Source organism: Fringilla coelebs (assembly GCF_963513975.1).
Source record: "Fringilla coelebs genome assembly, chromosome: 1".
In the NCBI taxonomy this organism is placed as follows: Eukaryota; Metazoa; Chordata; class Aves; order Passeriformes; family Fringillidae; genus Fringilla; species Fringilla coelebs.
In genome coordinates this window covers 106068723-106088112 of record NC_140028.1, presented here as the reverse complement: position 1 = coordinate 106088112, position 19390 = coordinate 106068723, and the positions used below count along the sequence as shown (strand labels likewise).

The following is a 19390-nucleotide window of genomic DNA, read 5'->3' as shown; positions in this document are numbered from 1 at the left end:
CTCCTTCATACAACCCCTCTGACAACTCAAGATTTCCTGTTCGCCTTCATTCCTCTGGTTTAAGATTTTCACTCCTGATAGCTTTAAAAAAAAAAATCCCTCCAAACAGAAGTAAGTTTAATGAAAACCCATGTTCTTGTACCAGAACTATCCTTCAGTTTAAACCATCCCCCTCCCCCCCCGTGGTGTCTATGCCTCAAAGGAATTCAAAATGGTAATACCTTTTAATTAATGCTTTGCTCAAATGTCAATGTGTTATATCATTCCTTCAGAAGTGTCCATTGCCCTAATCCTTCCCAAAACCTTTCCCTGTGTCTCCATCAAGGTCAGTCCTCATTAGATAAACAGGACCAAAATCTGAGATCTTATCAGGACTTGTATGAGGAAGCACTGTCTCCCCGTCTCTAGACAAAATGCCACGCCTGATGCATCTTGCAACCTTCTTTCCTCTTTTACCCTGAAGTCTTGATGGTTTCTTGAAATTTCTCTTTGCACCCCAATGGCCCTGCTCCTCCACCACCTCTGGCTGATGGGCCACTAGTTTACAGAGAAGTCTCATTATTACTTCTGCCATGAATGTTTTGTACAATTTTGCAGCATGTATTTGCTGCAATTCCTGACCCTGCTGTTCCCAAGTTCATCTAAATTATTCCTGCCCCACTCCAGGATGGTTAATTTAGCATCATTCACAGAAGCCATCAAGCGTGGACCTTGGTCTTTGCACTAAGGTCACCACTCCAAATGTTAAGCAGCAATAGCCTCAGGAGAGATGCAGGAGAGACATGGCTTTGCTCTCAAACCCACTGCTCTTCCCTGCTTGGCTGCTTCTCTACCTACTTCTTATTTCTTATATTGATCTTCCTCTTCTTCACTGCACACTGGGGTACCATGCAAGACACTTTCCTTAATTCTAGGTAGATCAGGTCTGCTGCATATTTATATGCATATTACATATATATGTAATGTGCATATAAATGTAATGTGTGTGTATATACATATATATATGTATATATATTACATATATATGTGTATATATGTGCGTGTTTTTAAATAGAAAGATGATGTGCCCCAGCCCCACAAAATAAATTAATCAAAACCCAACAGTGTTAAGTTTTGGTTATGTCTTTGATTACTTATTAAAAATCTGTTTTGAGAGCACATTGAGATACCAGCCCCACTGGGTTAAGTAAGGGCTGAGTTAAGTAGGTGCTGTTGTTTATTTTTCCATAAGAAATGTATGCAACTAAGAAGGGGCTTCTCTTTGTTCCTGACAGATGTTCATTGATGCAGCATCAATTATCAGCACTAGTAATGTCAAAAAATAATAACAACAAAAGAAGGTTAAAGAAGTTAACATACCATTTTGGGAAATGTTCTGCAAGTCTCTGTGATTACAGCGATTTCTCTTGCGTAAACGCAGATACAGAGAGTCTGTCCACCCTCTGAAATAAATTGAGAAAATGCAAACTGCTAAAGTCATATGATAATGATGAAAACATGGCTGATTTTAAGAATGAAGTATATTCTTGTCTCTGAAAAACTCAGTAGCCCAGTTATGTATATGCTTCTATTTCAGCATCTCTCTCTTTTTGTGGCCATAAATCTTTTTAATCTTGAACAGGGTGGCCTAAAATAAAGCAAAGATACCTGCTAAGAAACCATAAACTGATGAAGAGTTTCTCTGACATTGTTCCATCCAGGAACAATGCTTTTATCCTGGTTTTTCAGATAAGGCATTTAAAAACCTTTTTGTTACACATCATTTATCAAAACAATTCTGTTGGTTGTTCACAAATTGACCTTTCAATTGGTTGTTATGGAACAGTAAGTAAAAGAGAAGAAATATTGGCAGGGCAATCATTTCCCAACATCATAAATCTTGGACAGATTAATCTGAAAACAGGCTATGCTTGGCTGTTATAAGTTCTCTCCTTTATTTTGCACTGTTGAGAAAAATGAAAAAAAAAAAAAAACCAAACCAAAAAACAAATGAAAAGGATAACAGCCCAGAGGGTGATGAAAAGATCAAGTGCCCAGCCATGAGTACATGGTCATTTCTATCTGGGCTGCAGCTGTTTGTTTATTTGTTGTTTTTTTTTTCTTTCAGGAGTGGAAGAGATTAAAAACTGAACACTGCACCAAGGCTTATCACTGATAACTTCAGGGGCAGTTCTAAACTCCGATCACTTGTGAGCTTCAGATGCTTTGGAGCCCAGAGAAGTAATGTGTACTGAGAGACTGGGCATTGTACCAGATTTTTAAACATCAGTTTTGCTATGGCTCTGATAAAGAAGGCTGCACAGACCTTTCCTGTTGGCTTGTCAAGTAGTAAACTGCCTTAAAGCAGATAACATGGGAATGTAGCTGAGGCTGAGAGCCTGGATTTTGGACAGGGAGAAAAAAAGGAAACAAAAATCCAAGTATATGGTGCAACAGATATTTTTCCAGGAAAAAAAAATGCTATTCTGCCAGCTTTTAAATTCTGCTGGTAGAAAGCCTCCTCAGGCTTGACCCATGCTTGGTTTGGCATTCAGCTGTATTCCTGACTTATCCTAGACATAAAAAATAAAAATTATCTGAAACTTAGGTCTGGTCAATGATTGTATCCTACAGCTCTTGCAGTATTCAAAGGCCTTTTAATGCTGGCCAGAGAGATGATTAATAAAAAGTTTGGTTGGCTTTTTTTTGTTTGTTTGTTGTTTGTTTTTTGGTTTGTTTTTGGTTTTGGTTTTTTTTTTGTTGTTGTTTTTTGGGTTTGTTTTTTTTTTTTTTTTTTTTAATTTCACAGTTACAACTACAGGCATTTCAAGGTGTTTTGTGTTTTGGACTTTATTTTCCTTCCCTTCTGGCAGGGAGTTTATTTTTTTCCATCTATGCCTGCAACCTTCCCCATCCACATGAGCCAAACTAACACAGCAAATTAGGTCACAGACTCTTTCAAAGTCTCCTTTTGCTATTTCCTTCTAAATGTGTTAAAAAAAAAATCAACATGTGGGAGGGGGAGAAGAAAGATTTCTCCCCGGTAGGGAACACTGTGAAATAACCATGGGGATACCCTTTATTCCACTGTTTTCATCAGCAAAAAGGAAATATGAGGAAGAGAGGAAGATTAAAAAAAAAATAGGAAAAGAGAAAGGCTGATTTTTGTTACTTTCAGCAATGTTCTCCTTCCCCTGAATTTTGTTTAAAAAAAAAAAAAAAACAACTTTTATTTCTTTGGGGTTTTTCTCCTTCTAAATTACAGTTCGACTGGTTCTAAAACCTACCCTGAATTTCAGGAAGACTTGCTTATATATTTAAAATATCTTTTAAAACCCAAGATCCAGGGTTAATCTTGGTTTTAGAAAGGGCAGTTTCAGAGCTGAATAGTATTTTTCTCTTTCCTTTCAAGCACTGCTTTGGTTTTTTATCTTGCTGTGCTCTGACAGCCCTAGAGACTTGCTATGGCTTGGCCACCCTGTCTGTTGGCTTACCCGATGGTGGAGTTGAGAAATCCAGTGATCTCTGAGAACTGGGGCCAGTCAAACTCATCACTGAATGCCATGGGGAGATTAGCAAATGATTTCTGAAAGAGAAATTTTAAAATCAACCTGGTTTCACCCTCGCAGACATAAAATCCCCTTAGCAAATTTGAACAGTTCTTAGCCAGAGCACTAGCCAGAAAACAGAAATTTTAACTGCCATAGTAGTGGTAACTATGTATGCATATATTTAAAAAGTTGGCTTTTGTAAGACAGGCATATGAAGAGATGGAGGAAGGAAAAGCAGAGGAGATATCTGAATTGCAGTTCTTGGCACCCTTTTTGCCTGAAAGAGTCCAAAACTCCTCTTTATGTGAGCAGGTACTGCAGGTGCTGACCCCGAGGCGGCAGCTGATTGCTCCAGCATCTGTCCTCCCCAAAGGTGTGAGATCTCAGCGTGATGTCCCCAGAGAATATGGCAAAGGCACAATGTCAAATTCTCTCAAAGCCTCCCCTGCCCTCTACAGCATGATGAGCTGAGAGCAACCAATCCCCTGAAAACCTCTGCCTGGTCCTCACTAAGTTTTGGGGATGGCACTAAAGCAACAGGGTCAGAAAGGCCTCTGAGCATGGCAGGGACAAGGGAGAAAAACACATCATCTGACATAACATTCCTGTGCAAACACATGCATCCTTTACCCTTCTCTGTTTTGCTGATACTGGTCCCTAATGCTTTTTTACAGTGACTGCCCCTGTGAAGCCTCTCTACAGATGCAATCCATGTTGCACATTCAAAATACAGTGCCCTGTTCTTTCCCACTTTGTTTTCTGAAAGTCCCAAAAATCATGAAAGGTTAGGAAAATAGCCTTGATAAATTGTGCCACCTTAGAAGGACAGAACATGGAGTAAATTTCCAGCTTCTCCTAGTCTGGGGTACGCTAGCAAAGACAAATGTATAAATCCAGTGTGCTCATAAAGAGGAAAACTGCTGATGAAAAAGGTAATAACCAAAAGAAGGTCAAAACATAAAATCAGAGAACCTGCAGGCTGGTTTAATCCATATAATTTATAAGCTTCATTTTCTCTTCAAGCAATTGTGGGGTTTCCTTAAGACCTCACTGCTATAAACAACAGGCAGGTGGGTAATTCTTTATCCAGGAGGGTCAGAGTAACTGAGGAGCCAGAGTACAGCTAAATCTTGCGCTCCCCACTAAGTTCTAATTCCAAGAAAATTATTGTTTAGGCGAATGGGAGCTATACGTGAGGCTATGGCTTGAGCATATGTCTAGGGGTTTTGACTGTAAGAGAATGGAGGGAGATGCAGGAAAAAGGGAGGAAAGGCAAGTAAAGGGGGGTTGTGGGGGACAGGAAACCCTGAAGCCATGCTCTGAGCAGTCTAATGCACAGCAGATGCCAGTTTAAAGCATGTAACAGCATGTTTGACCCACTTACAGTACCTCTGCATTAGTTACCAAGGGGAAAAGGGGCCTGTCTTATCTTTCAGTTTGTTCTCTCTCTCTCACACATATATGTGTCCTTGTGTGTATGTGTACTTACATATACAAATAAAAAACATTCATTTTTTTAGGGCTGCAGGGGAACTTTAAATTTGCCTTCTTCAAGTCTGCTAGTTTTGTGTGCAAATAAGCACTTAATCCAAGGGCACAGCTATGAGCAGAAGCAGAGGGACACAGCATAGCTTGGCCTTTTGCAATATTTTCCTCCTTGCAGGTTTGCATTAGAGGTGAGAGAAACAGTCACCTAGGACAGAAAAAACCCTGCAGATATGATCTCTTATAAGTGACACATATATTAGAGTATAAAAGAGATATGAATTATTTAATACTTTTTAAACAAATCGTTTTATGAACAATTCTCTCACTATTTACCATTGGCACTCCAAAACAATATCTTCATTGGACAAGTCCCAGTAATTTTTAACTGTTTGGGTTTTTTTCCCCTGCAAACTTGGCTTAAATATGAATTTGCCAGAACCTAATTGAGTTGCAAATTGATTTGAAGAGGAACGTTTGAGCCCAAAATTATGGTTGCATTTGAAAACTGGATATGCATTTAGCATTGACACTGTTCCAACGAAGCACTTAAGGGCCAGATTTTGAAGATATTTCAGGTCCAAAGGGTGAAGATGAGTAGTTAATGGAAAATTCAGAAGAATGCTGAACCTTAAACTCTGCATTGATGTCGTTTGGAAAGTACAGCCCAACAGACTGTGTTGCTTAGTCTCAGATGCAAATGTGTCCCACTCTAGAGGTGCAACTGTGTTGTCTTTTAGCATAAAACTCTCTTGAGCACAGCCTTGTTTAAATACCATTCTCTAGACTATTCTGGCTGAGAAACCTACTTCAGCCCACGTGCCAGATTTTAGCAGAGAATCAGTAGAAAATTATTCCAGCCTAGCTTCAAATGCCATATTTTAGCATCAAATGCTTTAGATAAGGCTCATTCCAGTGAACATCCTCCTCTCCTGGAAGTGTCCTGCCTTGGAGCATGGGGCAGCCAAAGCCATGGCTAATGCTAAATGCAAGCTGTGCTTAAATGGAAGAAGGTTCAGGGCTGCTAGGGCAAGAGATTTTCAAAATCAGAATACAAAAGGACACTGGAAACCTCACACTCATACAAGCCTTTCCATCCTGGAAATCTTGAAATCATTGAGGCATACCTTAATTTGAAGGAAATTGTGTGTTTCTTTTTATAAGGATTTTAATGCTGTTCAAATCCTGGTGAGAGTATTAATGACCACAGACAATTTTATTATTCTAAGTATACAAATAAGCAAACCTTAAGATCTTGAGAAAAGCACAGCCTATCTTTTTAAAAAGCAAAAATTGCATTTCTGCTCTGTAAAGCTGCAAGGGACAGAGGTTTGAAATTAGCAAAACTACTCCCTTATTTCCCACAAAATTAAATGTCTTAGTTATGACAATACAAGAGAACCCTGCCTGCATTTCTCTGGATCTAGAGGTATGCTAGATAATGTTTTTAAAAAGAATTGCACACATCAAACTCCTCTTTTTTTTTCTAATGGTACGAAAAAAAGAAGACAGTGGGATAAGTGTTCAGGACATCCTGAATCCACATTTAAAGAAACAATGAATTCTGCTAATAGGAAATAGATAGTATGAAACAGTTAATGATATCTGAGAATTCCTTGAGTTTGTGGGCAGGTGGGTATCTACTGGACTATGGATAAATGTAGCAACAAAATAGAGATCCAACAGTTTTAAATTGCATCTTTCCAGAAAGGGTATTATTTCCATCACATTTATAAATATAGTGCTTTTACCTCAAAATAAAAATCTCTCTAAAATGAGATATGAAAGTTGCTTCTATTCCAGACATACAACAGAAAAATGCCGTAATTAGTAGCTGTTTGGAAGTCAATAGTAAGCAGATGGACAGACCAGCAGGAGCACAATATCCACCACTAGACATACTAGTGTTTTCAACATTAGCTTTCTGCAAAAAACATCCACCTCAAAAAAACCCCTAGTACTTCTGCTTTGCTAGGCCTTGAAAAGTGCATGTCTACTGCATTACACTTCCCTTTCAGCATGCAGATTTTCAGGTTAAAGGGATGAATATTCAGCTCAATTCTTGTTGAAACTCTTAAAGAAAAATCTGGCAAACCCAAGAGCTGTTGATTACCAGAAAGCCAAAATAAATTTGACTTGACCCCTTCTTAGAGATGTATCATTCTTTTTGTGTAAGGCACTCGTGACTTCCCCTATATAGGAAAGAGTGGTGGTTTTTAAGTAGTTTTCTTTCTTTGATTGTTTGTTTCAACTGGAGAAATAGCATGCCTGAGCTGCAGTTTTCAAAGGTGTTTCTACCTCATAATGGGTGTTTCTCACACCCATTAATGCCTCCATGTGCTCTTTCTGGGAAGAACATACTCTGAGAGGGATGCTAACCGTGTATGTGACTGGCTCCTAGATAAAGGCTTTGGAAATAGCACTGGAAAACAAGAGTGCCCCCTCTGATATCTAGCATGCCAAAGGACTTGAAATGGGAAAAATAAATGATGCAACTTGATGCATCCTGTACAACGTGAGACATATAACAGAAGCATGTCCCCCTGCACCAGATTGCACTGGGGGTTGTGACCCTTACAGGGCAGAGCTAAGAGAGCAGTAACTTCCTAATTAGACCAGGAAATCCAAAATCCAATGTATAGCATCTTCCCAGCAATGCTCTTCAAGTTGATGGCATGGACATATGAATTCCAAAGCTGTTCAGCCCAGATCTTATCTTGTCACCCCTGTGCTGAATATCCAGCTACCCAGACAACATCCCGAGTGAATTTCTCATTCACACTCTCTTTTCTTTCCATACTTATCATAGGATCCCCTTTGCAAGGTAGACTATGTGCAGTAAAATCAGGGAAAACAACCATTCTGCAGAGCCTCTTAATGGAATACTCAGCATCTCCTAAAAAATTATTTTCTCACCTAATTAGCTTTAAAACTGGAATTAACAGCTGCCACTGATGTTGTGCTGATTAGCAGATAAGCCCACAGCATTGTTACCAAGTGTAAATTTTACTTTACACTGTATATGTAAACACTTTTATATGTAAACATATAAAAGGATAAATATAAATAAGAAATATGTGAAATATAGAAAGCATATAAAGCGAATATGTAAAAATATAGAAAAATATTAAAGTAATAAAATAATACACAGAATAAATTTAAATTAACAGGCACAAAACTTTTTCCTGTACACATGATAAAAAATCTGCACAGGGCAGGGGCAAGGAAGTGCTATTTGAAATTCCATGTAGAGGTTTGAGGTTCTATTGAAATGAAAATTAAAGCTTTGAACTTACTCTAGTATTGACTGTGGATAAAACCATTTGACAAACTAATATTTTTACGTGTCTTATCAAAGAAATTTTCGCAGATCAAAGCCAAGTGTGTTGAGTTAGCACAAGGGAACAGCAGGTACACAAAGATGATGCCTTTTCCTCTCTTCTCCAAGGCCTAACTTCAAATTCTTGCTGTGGTCCCAGATTAAAGATGCTTCCTGTAAGATTAGGACATAGACTCTCTGCACTCTTTCTGGTGACAAAACTATCTCTGGATGTGCTTCAAAACTCTCCTTGAGGGAAGAAGCCTTGCACTGAAAAAATCATTGAAGTCAGTTAATTTGTTAACTAAGCCTAGAGATGAAGAATATTTTCCAGTGGCTTTTAATACAACACAAGAGGCAGCAATATTGCACCTTCACAACCTCAAGGCAGTTAAATTGCTGCTGATGACGTCCTCCACAGAGAGAGCAAGACACAAAGGGCAAGGAAAAGGAAGAGGCAGTGATAAAGCCTGAATTAGTTCAGAAATGGTACTGCTAGTGCTTTTGTGCTCAGGTGACAGCTTTCACACTCATGGTGAGCTCCAAAATAAATAACCTCTTACTTTTGCTAGAGTTTAATCACAGATAATAGTTTTACAACTGAGATCTCTGTATGTCTGCATTAATATTTAACTGATTTGCCAGGTTGGTAGGAAAGCTTGGAAACAGTCCTAGAAAAAAGCATGTTGCTTCCTATCCCAAACATCACATATGTTTTTTGGGTCTTACACAAAGTGCACCAATTCCCTCCCCATGCAAACTGCTCTGCACTCAGCAGACAGTTAACAAAGAGCCTCCAAAACTCACTTTTGTAATCTGTACTCCAGCGCCCCACCTTGAAGTTTGTGCCCTGGCATGCTATCAGCAGACCTTGACCCATCCAGCTGGTGGATCAGCAAGCTTCAAGCAAGAAAAATTGTTTCTAAATCTTCATTACAATGATAATAAAATGCTGACATAGTCTAAAACTGGTCTTGCCTACATGGCTTTACTACCAGCCTTACTGTCAGAATCATCCTTGCCATCAGTATTATGATCATCTTTATTAGATGAGATAATCTCAATTATCATTAGGGGTAATTTATTATGTTCCTCATCAGCTCTGTCATCAGTGTCATTCATCTAATTGTTGTTCATAAGCATTTAACAAAGAAAAACAATGCCTAATCTGCAACATTTAAATCAGCTCTGGGAGCAAAAGTGGAAAAAAACCCATGAAACTCTCAGACTTCCCACAGCGTTGCAACTACTAATAGTCTGGGAAAAGAATTGTTCTCCAGAAAATGTCTGTAACCTTATTCCACAGACACCAGTGGATATGTAGAAGGTTTTCATCAGGAAGGGTGGGCATGATGAGCTATCTGCTCACCCCTGTGCAACAGACTCTTGTGGAGAGAAGGACAAGGTACAGTCCTCCCTGGCTAGAGACTGATGGGATAGGAAACAACAGTGAAGGTTGGGAACATACCTGAACATTTATCCACCCCATAACTGCAGTTTGCTGGAATGATCTTTTCCTCTCAATTATTTCATTACATGCAAGTGAACTGCAACAGGCTCAGTACAATTCACAGTCAGGTGCACTTTGTTGTTTTTTGAAAATAGGAAGGGCTGGCATACCACCCAGTGTGGCAGTGATATTTTATGGCCACAGGAACTCTACCCTTAAGGACAAATCTATTATAAATCCTTGGATGACCCTCAAGCACCTGCGAATGCATTTGTTCAGCAGTCCCCAAAGCCAGAGCACTGGAGTTATGAGACCTATTTCACATATGCCACAGGACGAGGGAAAACAATCCAGGGCACGTCATTTCAGAGCCAGATCCCTAAAGCAGAAATTCCCTGTCTGTCAGCAGGGTCACTTCTGCAAACACCCTCACAGCAAAGAGCCGTCCCAACCAGGCTGCTAATGGCAGGTCTGATCCCACAGACAGCACAGGTCTCCTTGAGCTGCAGGCACGTGCCTGGAAAGCCAGATGTCCTGGTTTGTGTCTCTGGCACAGCACCGGGATGCTGCAGCCAAACTCTTCCCTGACCCAATTGCACAGATGCCGGAGGAGCGGCAGCAGCACGGGGCTGTGCTTTTTTATCTTCATAGGAGCAGATGTGGGAGGGGACCGATACATGTGAGACCATAACTACAAATTCCAGTGCACCGAAGCATTTTGCACTTGTTTCCCCTTGGCAGCCTGCAGCACAGCAGAGAAAGCAAACGGCAATCAGTGGTTTTGGCAAGCTGAACGTGACTCCTCACCGCTGACATCTGCGTGACGGTCATCCACTCGGGAGGGATGTGGAAGTGAGCGCCGGCCGAGTCTCCCAGGAGCACGACCCCTCTGGAGTCCGCACCTGATGGATGCATTTTGTTAGTCACATGGGCAGAAGGAGCAAACTGAAACCCAGCTTGGGGAGTGCTAAAAGAGGAACAGAGGTAGCAGCTGATGGAGTCACAGGGTGACTGACTACACCACCCTTCACGTGGCTTAAATGTTCAGACACTGCAATAGGATTTTCACTCCATCTGCAGCAGAAACCGTCTATGAGGGATTTGCCAACAACCCTAGAGAAACAACTGGGAACTGGGCATGAAAAACAGGGGGAGGTCTTGCTAATCAGAAAAGAATCCTGGCTGCATTCAAACTGTGTGTTATTTCAGCAGAGGTTCTGCTGTGCAGACAGTGTTTATTTTTGCTATCCATAGATTATGCATTAAAAAGTACTTAAACATTTAGGGAAATCGGATTACTCAGAAAATTGCTCAAAGCTCCTTATAACAGAACTGGGTGGCGGATGTGCTACTCATATGAGTATTTCTGCTAGAACAATCTGTCTGGTTTATAATTAATGTCACTTAACATTTGTAGATTAGCCTTTCATCTAAAAATGTTGAGGAGTCTTGCCAGGCAATGGTTCATCCCCAGGATACTGATTTCAGTGTGAGGTGAGGTGAGTGGCAACTGCAGTCATGCTGGTTTGTGAGGCTTTTATTTGTGCAGTGTGGGCACACAGGCACCCACCCACATCATGATCAGGGAGATCAGCTCATGCCATCACTTCACCCCTTTAAGGCCTTATCTGGAAAAAAATGTATGTATTTATGGCAAGAGGTAAAACTGGACAAATGCAAACGTTAAGCTGCTTCCCTAAATCTCAAAGCCATTACTCTGGGTTAGTCTTCAGGCACCAGAGAAGATGCAGAGCTGACATCTATTTGTGCTGTCCCCAGTCCATGTATTCAACTTCATTACTGAGCTGACTCTTAAGAGGAAATTACCAGCAGCCTGTGTTTTACAAGTTTCATCTTTACCCATCCTCAAGATTAAAAAAACTCAATAATTTTGCTTTTCTCATCATGTCATAAGGCCTATTGTCTTTCCCTAGCCTTGTGAATGTGCAAGTACTGTAATATTTATAAAATTAATACATAAGACACATGCTTTATTGTATTGACTCTAATGATTTACCTTTGCAGAACTTCTCCTCATAGGGAATTCCATCTTTTGGATCCACACCCTGTTGGAGAAGGGAAAGGGTAGATAACAGTACCTATCTAGCACCTGAGGAATGGCAGTGCAAAACAGAGGCTGAGAATTTAGTTATTCTTGAATGTTTGCCTGCAGGAGGCACTGCATCATAATAATGATGCAGTGACATTATTTTAATAAGTATATACACATTTTAATGAATCATATAAGCTATAATTTAAATAATCATAAGCATCAATAAACTTAATCTCAGCTAATAAAACCAGAATAAATAAAAAAGAAACACTTCTAAACTAAATCAAAGACTAAAGAGGACAAAGAGAAGCAGCAATCAGGAAAGTACAACTTCATTTACCTACCCATATGCCATTGCAGTTAGAGTCACTTTTTGCATCCCAATTATCAGGACTAAAACGGGGACAAAAAAGGATAAGAAATGTCACAAAAAAGAATCGGGAAATAAGATCCCCAGTGCCATTTTTCACCAAAATGAAAAAGGAATTAGAAATTCCTTTCTGCATGGAAGGGTGGGGTTTTTCCCCCTTTGGATCTAGGAGAGGCACTTTTTCCTAGCAAAGTGCAATATTAATTTAAAGTTAATACTGGAAGTTGCTGAATGAAACTTATCCTTTTAGTCAGTGGCACAGTTTCCCTCCCCACCTCTGCTCTGTCTGACCAATTTTAGCTGCAGATGCTTTAGAGAAAGGAAAGAAATGTGTTCACCACCCCTGCAAATGAGTCCCATCCTGGTCTTGGTCATCCCCTCTTGTCTCCCTCACAGCGAAGTCAAGCAAGAAGCAGTGATGTGCTGCTAAGAGTATGGTCACACCAAAATCTGGAGCTCATTCTTCTCCAAGCCACAGCTAATAAGAAGCCTTTAAGCTAATTAAAATCTTTACCGCCTGCCAGGGTACACGGTTGTGTTTTTGTCGTTGCAGTCTCTGCCTCGCCAGTGATAGCCCCTCAATGTCTAAAGGCCAGGAGAAACACACAGATAGGACAGCCATTATTACTCTTGCACTTTTAATTTAAAATATCTAAAATGAGAATCTAACTCCAGGTGTAGGAATAAAACCCCATAAACAGATTGTATTCCAGAGTCCCTCTGCTAAGCTTTAATAAGTGACACCTAGCATGCTTTGCTGCAGAAATGATACAAGTTGGCAATTTATTTTTTGTTTAATATGATTTTACTTCACCTCTTATTAATTCAGTAAACAACCACTCAGCAGCAGAGCAATTTGCTTCTGCAGGGAGCACAGCTTTATGTGTGCATTTCCCCAGGTGGCACACATGAATGATTGCTTTTGCATCCAGGAAAAAACCCAACACTTTATGACAAAAAACCTTCCATTCATTTTATTCCTATTCCTATTTTCACATGAATGGATAAGGCTTTGCAGAAAGTAGGAGGAATTCCAGAGACATCCTCATTATCAAGGGATTACTGTACCAAAGGAAAGGCTTTGCTTACTGGGAAGGTGCTAAATTTATCTCCATCAAAATCTTCAAAAGGCAGTTTATTTCTTAGAACACTGTAAAAAACAAAAACAAAACCCATAGCGTTAACATATGGAAGGGAATCTATTAAGAAAGTAAAAAACACAGTGAAGTGTACAGAACAGATAATAACTGGCATGATATTCACTGCTCTACATTCAGTTGTGCCTCTGTGCTTGTACTTCAGCAAAGTGATCCTGCCCAAAAGAGCAAATTCTGTATTTCAATATCCACTGACGGAGCTCTGGAGGCGAGGCTGATGGACTCCTGTATGGCTTCAGTGTCAAACCTGCAGTCTCTCAAACAAACCAGGACAACAAATCTGTGGTAAAATTTTGGGGGGGTTTTGGTTGGTTGGTTTTGTTTTGTTATTTTTTTCTTTTTTTTTTTAGCTACAGAAAGAGGAAAGTAAAAACCCAAAAACGGTGAGGGAGAGAGAGGGCATGAGGGAGAGATCAGAAAATCTGAGTTGAATATATGCAATCCAACATATGATATATAATTTCATTCCCTTCCACTGTCTGAACTCACAAGGCTCAAACTCAGCTTATGTATCCTGACTAACATTTCAAAAGACAATTGCAAGATTTTTCATGTCAATCAACCCATTCCAAATAAACTCCTGATATTTGCAGTTTCAGTTAAATGAGCAGAAATAGGTGAGCAAGATAGTCTTGGCAGTTGAATCAGTCAAATATACAGCTGATAATCCTGATTTATTCTTAGACCTGCTTGAGTATTCCTCCAAGTCATTGGAGTACATCGACAAAGACGCTTTACGAGTAATTGCCCAGCTCATGTCCCTGGCCTTTCTTAGAAACTGACCCAATGTCAGCCGTGTCATGAGTTGTTTTTACTGGATGCCATCCACCTGACTTTCTTAAACACCTTGGGATTGTTCTGTCCTTCACAACTGACATTAAATTTGGGTTCCTCACACAGTTATGCAGGTGCTGTGTTGGCCTTCCTGCACTGAGACATGGGCACCACAACTGGGTGAACAAATTCAGTGAAGAAGTTTCTTGGGCTCAGAAAATCTCAGGAGAAGGGTGGCTTCCTGTTGGAGATGTCACATCTGTGAGAGTGTCACATATTTGAGCTCTGAGACATGCTAAAATTGAGCAAATGCTTTAAGCACTAAAACAACCACAAGGTTCCCTGTGAAAAATATTACTTACCTGAACTCTGTGCAGGCTCCTTCTGTACTGCCTAGACAGTGGTTTTATAAAGGAAACCAACACAAGTAAATTTGGGAAGCTCTGTTAGCTAAGGATGACTTTTGAAAGAAGCAAATTTACCATGTTCTGTTTCTGGTTAAGGACTGAAAATGTATACCTACTATTTAATCTTCTCACACAGGTTAGCCAGAGGGGGAAATGCACATACACTTGAGAACCCCATGAAGCTTTTCTGGAGAGGAAGAAAAATAAAAGTAGATGGATGCATTAGTTCACAGAGGTGGTGTAGCTCAGGATAGTCAGTGTCAGTAAATTACAGAGCTAAACCATTCATGTTCTGCCTACAAACATCCAAAAACTCCAGTAATGCCGATAAGGAGGCTACATGCCAGAGGATTTAGATCTGACACAGCAGTCAATGAGTAAGGCTGAGCATTTTACAAACCAACTCTTCTTGCTTTCCTGTAAAACTTGAAAAGGAAAGAAAAAGTTCTGGTCTTCTCTCTGTCTTCTCTCATGTAACCAATTTTGTTTTCATTCTTTGTAAAAATTCTGTTCTCAAAAAAACCTGTTCTCAAGTTTGCTAAATGGTGACATCGGACACAGTGCAAAACTAGTGAAAGCCACACACTTGGAGCCATGAGTCTGGTTTCTACATGCCAAAGGCCAGGGACAATTCTAAGAAGAGGAGAAATGAGAGGATCCAGATTGTGCATAGAATACCCTTGATTTTTTAAAATGAGATTTTTACCTGGAAATCTAGATTTTATCTTGGCCAAACCTGTAAGATGTAAAAGACAGCTGCTGCTAGAAAAACTGCTTCAACATGAACAGCCCATAGCCTTGGGCCAACCCAGTTGATGTTCCAGGTAGCCAGGAAGCTTCAGAAGCTGAAAGAGACCTTCCTAATGAATTGTGTTGCATGGGCAAGTAATCCCACAAACACACTGCTGATGTGGCTGCACTGTAAGTTCAGCTGGTCTTGAAACACTGAGGGTGCTCAAGTGGTCTCTGAAGGCAGAGGGCTAATTGGTGCACAGCCCAGTTCTCTGTATTCACTGAGGCTACATTTACCATGTAAATATAGAGCAGATGAGCAGATGGGCATACTCATAACTTTATGCAAAGAAGGGTAATTCTTTATACAGACACAGCCCTTGAAAGCTGTGTCCTTGGACCAGCTGCCTTCTGTTACATACTTTATGTACACAGGAAAAAAAGAGTAAGGTAGTCCTCAACCTGATGATGTTACAACCCATGCCCATCATGAAACAGAAGGTAAGGCTTGGACACAGCTCAGTGGAGGCCAGTGGAAGGTTATTACCCACCATGTGGGTCTATAACCCCAGTGAATACAGCTCTGAGTGACAAAGGAGAACTTTGAGGCAGCACAGCAAGGCAGTGAGGCCAAGGAGTGTAGGGCATTGCCTTGCAGCTCCAGGGAAGGTGTTTGCTTGGACAGGTAACAAGAGGCTATGGAAGTAAGGGTCTCATGCTGCCCAGAGCAAGAGGTCAGGCACAGAAATACACCACAGCCAGGATCTCAGGGTGGAGAGGAGAACTGGGCTAGTGGAGAGGGGACAGAACCCATAGTTCAAAGGGTGCAGCCAACATTTGTGCTGGTGGCTGAAGTGACCATGGAGCAAGGCGAAGATGAAAAAGAGTGGTACCTTTCTCAGGTACCACTGAAAAGGAGGAGGAAGAGGAGGGATCTGTAGTGGAGTAGGAGCTGTAACAGTGCACTTTCTGAAGAAGGCAAAAGTGAAATCAAGGAGAAAAGAAAAAGGAAAGTCAAGGAGACAAGAAACCTGATAAAAAGCCACCAATTAACTTTCTTCAATTCTGTCCAACACACTCAAATGACAAAGCTTTAGTCACACCACCTTGGAGGGGGTTGAGATACTGGTGGAGTGAAAGGAGAAACCAGAACACAGCCACAGAAGAAATGGGGAAAAAAAGCCAAAAGCAGCCAAGGAAGTGGGGCCTTTCCTTAGGCTGAAAGGCCAACGTGGTCCCTCTGCTGCACCTCCAGTTGCCCTCTGTATTGAAGCTATTGGCTGCCTTAGGGCTGTGTCCTGCAGCAGGACTGGGACACAGGCCTCCCTTTGGCTCTGTGTGTATGTCAGGTGGGCAGAGGGCATGAGAGGTGCACAGGATGCCAGCTTTTCTCAAAGAGATTTGTAAACTTATGTACACTTCCTGGAAAGAGGAAAGAAATCACTTCTCCCCCCTCCTTCATGCAGGACTTATCCTGCCAAGAGAAGCACCAGAGACTCTTTAAGCCTTCCATCAGGCTAAGATTTGCGGGGTCTTCATCTGAGCTGTCAGCTTTTCACTTCAGCCTAAGCCACGGTATGCAAAGCCTTTGAAGTTAAGGCACCTGGAGTCAAAACCGCACCAGAAAGACAAACTACAGGGCTTGCAAAAAATAAGTACATAAGTAAAACCTCCTTTTATTCTGCTCACAGGCAGTTTACTCTAAAAGTTTACTCTTTGCTGTAAACAGAATAAAATCTTTCCTGTCTTTTTCTCAGCTAGTCTTTTGAAAATTCTTGCTGACTGGCTCTCTGTTGATTTCAAAGGAAGGTTATCCTGCAGTGCCAAAGACTGCTCAGCTTTGGTGGGAGTGGATGTGTGATGATAACCTGGCAGTGCTGTTGCTGAGGACCAGCTGCAGCAGCATTCTGAAGCCCAGCAGCCTCTGGCTCCACAGCCTTTGTATTCCCATTCCAGGTGGGACAGTGAGATCTGGAGGTAATGCCTTAGCTCTGCTTGGCATTGTGCAGGAGAGGGGCTCATCTGATCTTTGAGGCTGTCTTGGGCTACTCTCAAAAGGCAAGGAATACAGATATGAAAAAGGAGGGAATCGTTGTGTGAACAGGCACTGTTGGGTCCTTCCCAGCAGAGACAGGCTACAGCTGCAGCCTGAGCTGTTGACAGAAGATGGGCTACTTGCTCTGTGTAACATGGGTGAGTGGGCAGGAGATCAGCTTGTGTCCTTCTCTGCCTTCTCTGTCAGCTGGCTTTGGGCTCCCTCCATGGCTTCCCACTTGCCCCACTGCCAGGCTGTGACTTGCAGGGACCTCAGGACTGCACAAATGGTGCCTGCTCTCATTGAATGCCAGAACTCTAATCGCCATTCTTTCACTGCTATTGCTCAAAGATGCCCCTTAGTATCTTCTCCACCCACAAGAAGAGTTAATGCTAGAGGTGCTCACAGTGATTGATAACACTAATATCCTATTCATTGCCTGCTAACATTCCCTAATGACATTTCTGTAATTATTTTAATTGGTTTTACTAAAAAGAATAACAATGAGCCCCTAATGCTTGTTGGTGTTTGGTTTAAGCCGGTGCTTTACAGATGGCTCACTCCTTTTAATGAACAGAGACATTTATTTGAATTTCTTGGAATTGTAGCTGCTTTCACTGCATCTCTACTTCTGCTGATTACCTTTTCTTCTTTTCAAATTCATAATGATCCTAAGAAATTCCAAGTAAATGTGAAACCCTGGGATCCAGATGGATCTCCCATTCTCATTACAACAGCCATCATCACATCTCTTTTTTTTGTGCACAGTCACACACAGCTGCCATGCCGAGATGGGGACAGTTAACTTGCAAGAGCTTGTTCAGAAGGCTTTTCCCAAACATGCAATGCAGCAAAAGCAACCAAAAGAGCAGATATGGGAAGAATTGACAGATCTAATTTGAGCCAGAGCATGAAAGAGACCACATGAATGTTTTTCTTTATTCACTGATATTTATGCAGGGATGTCCTACCACAGCTGGAGTGTTTCTGGTTCCTCACCCACACGCTCAGCCAGGTAATCCTGTCCCCAGGCAGTGAGAGTACTTCAGCTCTCACTAAGGTGTATCTGCCTGTGCAGGTAGGATCATGATTTGGGAGCCTTGAGACTGTGCAGGTGATTTCCTTACTCTTTCATCATATGCTGCTGCTCTGGGATACATGGCTTATGCAAGCATGATTCACACCGCGCTCCCTCCTAGAGATTCTCTTTTGTGTTTCTTACTGCATTGTTTTTCTGGATCTGAAAATAACTTCAGCCTGGGCGAATGGGAAATTGCAAGCTGAAGTAATGCCTCTAGAAAAGTTGTTTTCTATTTTCCAGGTTGAAAATAAGTTTCAGCCGGGGTCATTCAGCCAGGAAGCACACTAGGAATAGCTGCAGGAGAGGCCCGAGCAAGCATATGTGTTTTAATTTGAGCTGACCTTGTATTGTGCAGGAGGTTTGGAAATACATTGAAACCCAGCTGTGACCTTTCTGCTTCCAGTCTGTTTGTCCTTCCTGCTGGCAAATGGGCAGCTAGGAGCAGGAAGGGGCCGAGGGCCAATGGAGATTGAGAGAGGTATCGGGGCATTGAGCAGTTTTGAGGATACATGACAGTAAAGGCAAAACAGGAGAGCCTCTTGCACCCAAAGATTGATGTCACCCATGCCACCCTACCCAGGACAGCCTGAAAGGATGAGGCACACCCATCCCAAGAAAGTGGGATGTGGCTGGCCATGTCAGGGACTCAGCCCAGTATGTCAAGGGTACAGCACATGCAAGGAAGCAGAGGAATTGTGTCCCACAGGGCAGCACCCCCATGCTGGTCCCTCTCCAGCTCACAGAGAGGACCTGCTTGACTCAGAGCATCCATCTTGTTACAGATGTTAATGTGGGGACTTGCTCCAGGGAAAGAAGAATAAAAATTTCATGTCATTTGAGCAGAAATTTCCGGCCATCAGTAGCAGAGCACTGAATAGGAAGGGAAATGAGTAAGAGGTCCTGCTGGTTGCTGTTCTGCAGGAGCTGAGGGCAGTCTCTCCAGCACTTTGTTTATTTCCCGGGCTTGGTAATTTGGCAATTGCCCAAAGGCTAATTA

At 41.4% G+C, this 19390-nt stretch overlaps 1 protein-coding gene across 1 annotated transcript in view; it reads right to left on the bottom strand.

Moving 5' to 3' along the window:
• The window catches only part of AOAH (acyloxyacyl hydrolase), a gene marked incomplete at its 5' end in the record, with an annotated part of 76960 nt that overhangs the window by 25423 nt on the left and 32147 nt on the right, over positions 1–19390 (bottom strand). The window contains 8 exons of the mRNA XM_084207737.1: positions 1360–1442; positions 3474–3565; positions 10592–10686; positions 11802–11850; positions 12182–12230; positions 12722–12792; positions 13297–13357; positions 14662–14732. Of these exons, the coding sequence (XP_084063863.1) occupies positions 1360–1442; positions 3474–3565; positions 10592–10686; positions 11802–11850; positions 12182–12230; positions 12722–12792; positions 13297–13357; positions 14662–14732 (571 nt within the window). The remainder of the gene's footprint in view (positions 1–1359; positions 1443–3473; positions 3566–10591; positions 10687–11801; positions 11851–12181; positions 12231–12721; positions 12793–13296; positions 13358–14661; positions 14733–19390) is intronic.